This window comes from Gigantopelta aegis, chromosome 2, assembly GCF_016097555.1.
Source record: "Gigantopelta aegis isolate Gae_Host chromosome 2, Gae_host_genome, whole genome shotgun sequence".
Lineage (NCBI taxonomy): Eukaryota > Metazoa > Mollusca > Gastropoda > Neomphalida > Peltospiridae > Gigantopelta > Gigantopelta aegis.
The window spans coordinates 30,971,139-30,983,193 of record NC_054700.1 but is presented as its reverse complement, the minus strand read 5'-3'; the positions used below and the strand labels follow the sequence as shown (position 1 = coordinate 30,983,193).

The window sequence follows — 12,055 nt, the reverse complement described above, 5'->3', positions numbered from 1 at the left end:
ATAAAAGAATGAACAATATACGAGAATTTAAAGACTTTTAAAGACTTTCATTACAATTCAAAGACTTTGAAAGACCTAAAAATCTTTTTTTTTCAAATTCAAAGACTTTGAAGGAAATTAAAGACCGCTACGAACCGTGCTGGGATCTTTATTATACACCAAAATAGCTAAAGTTTGAAATGAGCTGAAGTGTTATTAAACAATCCTTCCCATACTTGTTTTGTAATGCAGTTTACGTGTTATTTATTTGAGTGGCCTCGACAAATACATTTGTATGGTTGTGCATTTGTCACACTTCAGTTAACATGGATGGAAAAATGTAATTAGAAGAAAAAATATAAAGGTCTTTTCCCAATGCTAGAACAGTTATAAGAATTCTTCCTCAGGGACAATATATTTTTGCTCATCATTACTAAACTAATTTTTTTCCATCTTCAAGTTACAAGAAAAGAATCTGAATTAAACTATTGCTGTGCTGCAAAACCACTGGAAATGTGTCCAATACCTGTTAGAAAAGGACACACAAAACCTACCAAGCTGTTAGTTAACCTCATGTACAACATGTACTACTATATTGTTAGTATGTTGGGTGACCATACATGTACATTGGGTGACCATACAAGTACGTTGGGTGACCATACATGTACGTTGGGTGACCATACATGCATGTTGGGTTTTACCAAAACAGATCATTTTGATGTGGTTACAAATACTGTATGCAATATATGAACCGCATTATTGTACAGCACCTCCCATAAAAAATTAAATAAAGAAGGACAAACACCAAACTGTATTTTTTTTAATACAACACCAAACTGTATTTTTTCTATACAACACCAAACTGCATTTTTTCCATACAACACCAAACTGTATTTTGTCTATACAACACCAAACTGTATTTTTATCTATATAACACCAAACTGGGGTTTTTCTATACAACACCAAACTGCATCAAACTGTATTTTTCTATACAACACCAAACTGTATTTTTTCTATACAACACCAAACTGTATTTTTCTATACAACACCAAACTGTATTTTTTTTATACAACACCAACCTATATTTTTTTATATATACAACACCAAACTGTATTTTTATATACAACACCAAACTGTATTTTTTTTATATACAACACCAAACTGTATTTTTATATACAACATCAACTATTTTTTTGCACAGATCTTTACACTGTGTTTTGAATTTTTATGTTGATATTGATAATTAATTAATTGAGTATGTTTGTTAGAGACCCAATAGCCAATGTACTTTTCATACTGGGTGTATGTTAAACATTTATTCTCAGTACCTCATGCATGTTTCAAGCTCAAGGCTTCTTGACACAATGGTACTGGATGAAAACTGAAATAAAATTAAACACATTTATTGCTCTAATAAAACTTCTTTCTTTCTTTTTTACGACAAAAAGTCATATTTATCACCAATGGCAGGATTGGTAGTATTCACTGAACTATTAAATGTTTGGATCACAGACACAGAAAATATTTAGTGAGGGATAAATACACAGAGAGCTGAGAAGTGAATCTTAGTGCAATGTCTTTGTTAAAAACACCACCAAAAAACCCCTTGAAATAAAATACTGCTGGTGCATGTTTGGAATAAAAACGTGCTAGAGTCGGTTGTGAAGAAACTTAAAATAAAGCATCACCACTGTCAATCTGATTAAAATTAGTTTTACTGGTCTACCAGTAGATCTAACAGCACTGCATGGACTCCCATGTGCAGGTGACATTTCATCTATAAATAACAATTTAATTATTGACCAATTACACTTCGCCTTTTATAGCGTTACTCTGGAGCATACAAATTCTAAAAGACTATTTATGCAATAGTTGAACTTGTTGGTCTATTTCAACATTAAAAAACAGGAGGAAAAGTGCAGTAATAAACTCTGGATTGTAGCTAATATAAACAGATTTTATGGCTATACCATCACGGTTTGCTTCTCTTCGTCTTGAAACAAATTTTATATAAACTTTTATATTTAAATTAGTTTCTGGCATATGGATGGATGATGGACGGATGATGGATGGAGGGAGGGAGGGATGTATGGATGAATGGATGGATGGATGGATGATGGACGGATGATGGATGGATGATGGATGGAGGGATGATGGATGGAAGGATGATGGATGGAGGGATGGATGGTGGATGGTGGATGATGGATGGAGGGAGAATAAATGGATTGTTGGTTGGAATGAAGCTATGGCAGATGGATTGATAAATAGAAATGTAATGACAAAGTTTGTTCTTGTTTAACAACATCACTAGAGCACATTGATTTATTAATGGTCAGCTACTGAGGATACATCACACCTTGTCAATTCAATTATTGTATTGAAAGAAATGTTTTATTTAACGACGCACTCAACACATTTTATTTACGGTTATATGGCGTCAGAAATATGGTTAAGGATCACACAGATTTTGAGAGGAAACCCGCTGTCGCCACTATATGGGCTACTCTTCTGATTAGCAGCAAGGGATCTTTTATTTGCGCTTCCCACAGGCAGGATAGCACAAACCATGGCCTTTGTTGAACCAGTTATGGATCACTGGTCGGTGCAAGTGGTTTACACCTACGCATTGAGCCTTGCGGAGCACTCACTCAGGGTTTGGAGTCGGTATCTGAATTAAAAATCCCATGCCTCGACTGGGATCCGAACCCAGTACCTACCAGCCTGTAGACCGATGACCTACCACGTTATTGTACTGAATGTAAGGCCATAAGCTCATATATACAAGAACTCATATATTGATATATTTTGGGAGTAGTTGTTCAAACGATTAGCCAGCTGTTTTAGAAACACAAAATGGAAACATCCCACCCCTAACACACACACCTGACACAGTAGGCTACATCCAACCCTAACACACACAACTGACACAGTAGGCTACAAACCACTCCTAACACACACACAACTGACACAGTAGGCCACATCCCACCCCTAAGACACACAACTGACACAGTAGTCTACACCCCACTCCAAACACACACAACTGACACAGTAGGCTACAAACCACCCGTAACACACACACAAATGACACAGTAGGCCACATCCCACCCCTAAGACACACAACTGACACAGTAGGCTACACCCCACCCCTAAGTCACACAACTGACACAGTAGGCTACATACCACCCTAAAAACACACAACTGACACAGTAGGCTACATCCCACCCCTAACACACACAACTGACACAGTAGGCTACACCCCACCCCTAACACATACAATTGACACAGTAGGCTACATACCACCCCTAACACACACAGCTGACACAGTAGGCCACATCCCACCCCTAACACACACAACTGACACAGTAGGCTACATACCACCCCTAACACATACAACTGACACAGTAGGCTACATCCCACCCCTAACACACACACCTGACACAGTAGGCTATATCTCACCCCTAACACACACAGCTGACACAGTAGGCTACGTACCACCCCTAACACACACAACTGACACAGTAGGCTACGTACCACCCCTAACACACACAACTGACACAGTAGCCTACATCCCACCCCTAACACATACAACTGACACAGTAGGCTACATCACACTCCTAACACACACAACTGACACAGTAGGCTACATCACACTCCTAACACACACAACTGACACAGTAGGCCACATCCCACCCCTAACACACACAACTGACACAGTAGGCTACATCCCACCCCTACCACCCCTAACACACACAACTGACACAGTAGGCCACATCCCACCCCTAACACGTACAACTGACACAGTAGGCTACATCACACCCCTAACACACACAACTGACAAAGTAGGCTACATCACACCCCTAACACACACAACTGACACAGTAGGCTACATCCCACCCCTAACACACACAACTGACACAGTAGGCTACATCACACCCTAGCACATACAACTGACACAGTAGGCTACATCACACTCCTAACACACACAGCTGACACAGTAGGCTATATCCCACCCCTAACACACACAAATGACACAGTAGGCTACATCACACCCTAGCACATACAACTGACACAGTAGGCTACATCACACTCCTAACACACACAGCTGACACAGTAGGCTACACACCACCCTAACACACACAACTGACACAGTAGGCTACATCACACCCCTAACACATACAACTGACACAGTAGGCTACATCCCACCCCTAACACACACAACTGACACAGTAGGCTACATCACACCCTAGCACATACAACTGACACAGTAGGCTACATCACACTCCTAACACACACAGCTGACACAGTAGGCTACACACCACCCCTAACACACACAGCTGACACAGTAGGCCACATCCCACCCCTAACACACACAGCTGACACAGTAGGCTACATCCCACCCCTAAGACACAAAACTGACACAGTAGGCTACATCCCACCCCTAACACACACAACTGACACAGTAGCCTACATCCCACCCCTAATATATACAACTGACACAGTAGGCTACATCACACCCCTAACACACACAACTGACAAAGTAGGCTACATCCCAACCCTAACACACACAACTGACACAGTAGGCTACATCCCACCCCTAACACACACAACTGACACAGTAGCCTACATCCCACCCCTAATACATACAACTGACACAGTAGGCTACATCACACCCCTAACACACACAGCTGACACAGTAGGCTACGTACCACCCCTAACACATACAACTGACACAGTAGGCTACATCACACTCCTAACACACACAGCTGACACAGTAGGCTACATCCAACCCTAACACACACAACTGACACAGTAGGCTACATCACACCCCTAACACACACAACTGACAAAGTAGGCTACATCCCAACCCTAACACACACAACTGACACAGTAGGCTACATCCCACCCCTAACACACACAGCTGACACAGTAGGCTACATCACACTCCTAACACACACAACTGACACAGTAGGCTACATCCCACCCCTAACACACACAACGGACACAGTAGGCTACATCCCACCCCTAGCACACACAACTGACACAGTAGGCTACATCACACTCCTAACACACACAACTGACACAGTAGGCCACACCCCACCCCTAACACACACAACTGACACAGTAGGCCACATCCCACCCCTAACACACACAACTGACACAGTAGGCCACATCACACCCCTAACACACACAACTGACACAGTAGGCCACATCACACCCCTAACACATACAACTGACACAGTAGGCTACACCCCAACCCTAACACACACAGCTGACACAGTAGGCCACATCCCACCCCTAACACACACAACTGACACAGTAGGCTACATCCCACTCCTAACACATACAACTGACACAGTAGGCTATACACCACCCCTAACACATACAGCTGACACAGTAGGCTACATCCCACCCCTAACACATACAACTGACACAGTAGGCTACATCCCACCGCTAACACATACAACTGACACAGTAGGCTACATACCACCCCTAACACATACAACTGACACAGTAGGCTACATACCACCCCTAACACATACAACTGACACAGTAGGCTACATACCACCTACATCACACTCCTAACACACACAACTGACACAGTAGGCCACATCCCACCCCTAACACACACAACTGACACAGTATGCTACATCCCACCCCTAACACATACAACTGACACAGTAGGCCACATCACACCCCTAACGCACACAACTGACACAGTAGGCCACATCACACCCCTAACACATACAATTGACACAGTAGGCTACACCCCAACCCTAACACACACAGCTGACACAGTAGGCTACATCCCACTCCTAACACATACAACTGACACAGTAGGCTACACACCACCCCTAACACATACAGCTGACACAGTAGGCTACATCCCACCCCTAACACATACAACTAACACAGTAGGCTACATCCCACCCCTAACACATACAACTGACACAGTAGGCTACATCCCACCCCTAACACACACAACTGACACAGTAGGCTACATACCACCCCTAACACACACAACTGACACAGTAGGCTACATACCACCCCTAACACATACAACTGACACAGTAGGCTACATACCACCCCTAACACACACAACTGACACAGTAGCCTACATCACACTCCTAACACACACAACTGACACAGTAGCCTACATCACACTCCTAACACACACAGCTGACACAGTAGGGCTCTTACAGTCACATAATTCAGGGATGACAGCCATATTGTTTGATTCATGTACAATCACTTCAAAATAATTGCAATAGATTTTGTTTTTTAATTGTGTCTGATGACAGGCAATAAAGAGAAAAATGAATTCCACAGATGTTACATCTCACTAACATGTTACACCTCACTAACATGTTACACCTCACAAACATGAACATAAACTGGTTCAGTGTAAAAAAAGAAAAAACCCCACCATTTGTTCATTCTTGATGCAAAATGCATTATTAGTCTAGTTCTATTTACAAACACAATACATACACAATGTACATGTAGTTTTAAAGACATTAAACAACAATTAATTTAAAAACTAAATCTCTTGCCTACAACAAATCTAATCTCACGTAGATCAGCTGATAAAAATACCATGACTCACTATTTTAAATCTGTAGAATCCATGATTAATCAATCTACTTGGGTTTTATGTGGGTCTTTTCTTTTTTTTTAATTAGAATAAAAAGAAATTTAAAAAAATGAAAAGAATATATGCTTCTTTTTCTGTCAAAATAAAAGCAGTTATCTAAAGTATAGCTAAAATTTTAAAACATTAAATTACATATAACTATAAATGTGCATCACTAATATACATGTATAACCCCTGCAATTAATAAAAAAAAAAAAAAACACTCAATGGAGGCAGGACATAGCCCAGTGGTAAAGCACCTGCTCGATGCGCGGTCGGTCTGGGATCGACCCCCGTTCTCATTCCAGCCAATGCACCATGACATATATCAAAGGCTGTGGTATGTACTATCTTGTCTGTGGGATGGTGCATACAAAAGATCCCCTGTTGCTAATCGAAAAGAGTAGCCCACAAGTGGTGATAGTGGGTTTCCTCTCTCAATATCTGTGTGGTCCTAAACCATATGTCTGATGCCATATAACCATAAATAAAATGTGATGAGTGTGTCGTTAAATAAAACATGTCTTTCTTTCTTTTAATCACTCCATGATAATCTCCATGACATTATTGACTACTGTGGGCAATTGTAGAGTTGATGTATGGGAGAAGAATACATTATATTTTTTTAAACAAACTATAAATCAGTCTGAATAATGCATATTTTAAAAAACAATTTACATAACTATGTTCATATAAACTGGTTTTGTTTTCTTTTATTTTCAGACATGTTTGAACTGCTGATTTAAAAAGTATGAATATGAGAAGAAATCCAATCTGAGGTCGTTATGTAATTCCGCAGTTACTGCCAGCAATTGTTTAGTTGCCGTTCCAGATTCCCCTCACTGAATGTGTTGCTGTAGAGGTTAACATGGCCACGTTCAATGTCAGTGTGTTTACCGAGATTGTGGAGCTCCAGTTCTCGCCCTCGGAGGGGCCGTATCAAAACATCACCCAACCCCCACCACAACCCCCTGCCCCCAACATGTGTGGCTTCAAACCACCGCAGGAGGAATGGGAGAAGATGGTGAGTTTTTACCTCAGTGGCGTGATCACGACCATCATCATCTGCTGTGGCCTTGTGGGTAACCTCCTGACGGTGATCGTGCTGACGCGGCGGACGATGCACACCTCCACCAACTGTTTCCTGACGGCACTGGCCATCTGGGACTCGATGGTGCTCACCGTGACGCTGTTTCTCATCTGCCTGTATGAGTTCTCCGACGGCTTCACGCGCACTGTGTGGCCGTACGTAGTGACATTCGTGTACCCGTTCGGCCTGGTGGCGCAGACCTCCACCATCTGGCTCACCGTGTCCTTCACGGTCGAGCGCTACATCGCAGTTTGCCACCCGCTCAAGGCCGCGGTAATGTGCACGATACCGCGCGCCAGGATAGTCATAGTCTCTGTGACGGTCGTCTCGTTCATCTACAACATCCCGCGCTGGTTCGAGTACCGGCTGGTGGACTACGTGCACCATGCCACCAACTCGTCGTGTGTGATATTCGTGCCCACCGACCTGGAGAAGTCGGCACTGTACAACAAGATCTACTTCGGCTGGCTGTACTTCATGGTGATGTGCATGATTCCACTGTGCTCACTGGCCATCCTCAACACGTTTCTCATCCTGGCCGTCAAGCGGTCCATCCGGCAGCGGCGAGACATGAACGTGCGGCAATCCCGCGAGAACAACGTCACCATCATGCTGACATCAGTGGTGATGCTCTTCATCATTTGCCAGGTCCCAGCGCTCGTCTACAACATGGCCTATGCCATTGACACACAGTCCACGCACACGCACTTCGGATGGAAACTCCTGTCCACCATTCGCAACTTCCTCGTCAATCTGAACAGTGGGATTAACTTCATTCTGTATTGTGCACTGGGCCAGAAGTTCCGGCGCACGTTTGTGCGGACGTTCTGTGCGTGCATTCAGGACAAAGACACGTTCCAGCACTCGTTCGACCACACCTACCACAAGAACACCATCGTCCACGCCAATGGCTCCACCATATATATGAAGATGGTGCACAAGAAAAAGAAGAACGGCATCAACATTGCGGCCGCGGCCAGCAAGGACGATGCGAACAAATTGTTAAGGTACTCAAAGCAAACGTCTGTAGAGTCGGAGGGCTCTGACACACAGTACGCCAGTTTACCCTCTTTTCAAAGCAATAAACCTCTACTGTCAAAACATTAACAACAACTCTATAAGTATATAAGGTTTGTTTCTTTAAATATTATACCTAACAGGCCTCAAGTTTTCAGAAACTGTTCTTCATGGTATTGTAGTAGTGTGAAGTGCTCCTATTGGCAGTAGCCAGCGGGAATTTCCCTATTAGCTCAGCTGGTAGAGAGCTGGACTCTCATATTAAGAGTCTGTGGTTCAAATCTCCTCGTTGGAGGTTGATTTTTATAGGTTATAAAAAAAATTTGAATGGAGAGAAAAAGTGCAGATCTTTATTATTTAACAATGAACATGATGTTACACTTTCATAGAAATATGAAACACACAATCATTTTACACACCATATGAATGGCATTTATTACCCATATGGTCTACAATAAACGGTTACATAAATGCTGTATTTTTCCCCAAGTAATCTTTATTGCCTGGGTCGTAACAATACCTTGAAAACTGCTATTGCACACTACTGACATCACTAGTCGCTATAGCAGCTGCATGCTTGTAACAGTCGTGGTTTTTCAAATTGACATCAATCCACGTCACTGTATTTGACATTGCTTGATGTTATTAAGGTCGATTGTGAGGCAATTACAATCATATTTAACATTTATTCAAAATCATAGTTTGTGGATAATAAATAAATTATAACATTCGCAGGAGTGCCATTCGAAATTTATGAAACAAGTTTAATCCAATATATCCACATGCTATTTCTGTAAACAGAAATATTTGCCAATTTAACATTAACAAATAACAATACAAGAAGCAGCTGAAACAAAATATTTATTAGTGCAAAATTAAAGTTAATGGAAAGTTAATGTTTGTTTAATGAAACCACTAAAGCACATTGATTTATTAATCATCAGCTATTGGATGTCAAACAGTTTAGTAAATTAACAAACCTTCTTTTTCAATTCTCTGTATTGTATACACAGAATAATTGATGAATGACCTTATCACAACCATTCATTTATTATATTGGTGTCTTGTCCTGTCATTCAAGACATGCTGAATTTTCATTGGTGTCTTGTTTTGTCATTCAAGATATGCTGAATTTTCATTGGTGTTTTGTTCTGTCATTCAAGAAACACTGAAATTTAATTGGTGTGTTGTCCTGTCATTCAAAACATGCTGCATTTTCATTGGTGTCTTGTTCTGTCATTCAAGACATGCCAGATTTCTTTAGTTTTATAAATAACTTTCTATTTTACTCAGTGAACTTGTGTTTACCTACCTGAAAACAGAATCTTTGAAATCTTCAGGTCTGAAGATTAATTGTTTTTAAAAAGCTTTATCATTTGAACTTTCAGTTTATTAACTGTCGTCATTAATATGATTTATTTAACTACAGGTTGCTCAATTTGAATGTGCCAATTCTTTAAAGAAACACAAACAATTCACTTCACAAAATACTATTTTAGTAATAAAAATTGAATGGACTGATTATATGTGTAAGTATATATATCAGCTAGTTTTGCAGTGAGTGTTAGGATGATTGCATGTAAACTTGGCAGATAATGTAGATCGTGTATGAATGGAATGTAGGATTAGAAACATGATTATACAGAGTATTTTTGTGTATCACTCGCTAATATGACTTTTAACATGATGCTACTTAAAGATTATAATAATATAGAGATTTTGGCTTGGGATGCTAATTTCCACGCAACAGATGTGGTTTTGTCATATTCTACGTTTGCAGGAGACCAAAACAGATCTAACAGGTCTATAACAGCATACATATGTAACAATCACACATTTTCATAAGTAATCAAATTAATATATTATGAAGTAATCACATATCATATTAACTTTATGAATCTTCTGCTTATACCCATTTTCCAATGTTACAAAGGCATACATGTATATGACACGTGGGTTTCTTAACGATAGATGTCGTTTTGAAATAGCTGTGCAATGTCTGCATACAATGCACATTTGGTGGGTTGTGTGCCTTTAACCAAGACCTAGTTTAGCACAGGGACTGACGACGGTCAGAAAAACTACATTCCAAATATAAATAACGTTTGTTGTTGTTGTTGTTGTTGCTCATGTTATTGTTGAAAATATTTTGTAGATATGCTTTATTATGTTTACTTACTTGAAATGAATTAAATTATCTACCAAGTTAGTGAAATAAAAATTAAAGGCACTGACCCCAGTTTATCATAAAGTAGTCATATTAATTTTATGAATCTTCTGCCGACACTCATTTTGCCAATGTTACAAAGGCAATGTAAAATATTTTCAGCTATTTTACAGCTTTTTGACCATTAATTAACACATTACCTACAACTTATAACTTGTTCATTTATCTTAACGTAACAATTTTGGCAAAGCCACTTGACGTGTTTTTGGCTGTTTTAATAACAAAAGAACCCCCCCCGCCCAAACAACCTCTCCAAATCCATTTATGCAAAGCAAAACAGGAATGTACCTTGGAAATTAGACTTAGTGACTTTAAGAGGTACAGTGCATTCAATTTGTTCACATTAAGTTATCAAAGCATTTCTTTAATTATTTTTATATATACACCACAAAGATTCAATTTATATTTGTAAATATATTATGTCTGTACATAATACTGAAAAACAATGGCAAGAGAAAATTATTTAGAAATAAACATGATATGGAATGGAAGCTCGTTTAATATTCTATAAATATCTATCAACTCAAAAAGGTTACCATGTCCCGTACTTAAAGTAAACTCAAGGCTCCAGCCAGGCCTTGAATCTAACAATGGCACTGATGGCTGCAGCTCAGCCAGGCCTGGAATCTAACACTGGCACTGATGGCTTCAGCTCCAGCCAGACCTCGAATCTAACACTGGCACTGATGGCTGCAGCTCCAGCCAGGCCTGGAATCTAACACTGGCTCTGATGGCTGCAGCCCAGATATCAACAACGATACATCATGGGCTTCACCCATAGCAGGTTTTTGCTACTGGACAAAAATTATTCCATCAGTTGAGCAGATAATTTTTGCCTTTTGAGTTATATTTGTTTGTTGCAAAGTTTTGAAATTGCTGTAGGCGGGCTCAAAATTGCCATAAACATTTTAAAACTGCCGAAGTAACAATTTCTTAAGTTGATTGAGCCCTGTCCACTTAGACAAACACATGTAGACTTTGCTTAATTCAGTCTTAAATCTGGACATTAAATTCTTGTGCACTAAAGCTGCAGCTTGTGAGTGTTTTTGTAGGGTTTGTTTAACCACATCACTAGAGCACATTGATTAATTAACCATCTGCTATTGGATGT

General features: G+C 40.3%; 2 protein-coding genes across 3 annotated transcripts in view; one reads left to right on the top strand and one right to left on the bottom strand.

The window, feature by feature from the left end:
• The window catches only part of LOC121383699 (focadhesin-like), a 578,322-nt gene that overhangs the window by 474,392 nt on the left and 91,875 nt on the right, over nt 1–12,055 (bottom strand). The window lies entirely within an intron of this gene.
• LOC121383709 (FMRFamide receptor-like) overlaps nt 1–12,055 on the top strand; it is a 106,383-nt gene that overhangs the window by 36,810 nt on the left and 57,518 nt on the right. The window contains exon 2 of one of the 2 annotated variants that reach the window (XM_041513813.1): nt 7,334–8,707. In XM_041513813.1, the coding sequence (XP_041369747.1) occupies nt 7,479–8,707 (1,229 nt within the window). In that variant the 5' untranslated portion in view covers nt 7,334–7,478. Of the gene's footprint in view, nt 1–7,333; nt 10,949–12,055 lie in introns of those variants that run through there. The other variant, XM_041513806.1, reaches the window with a different exon arrangement.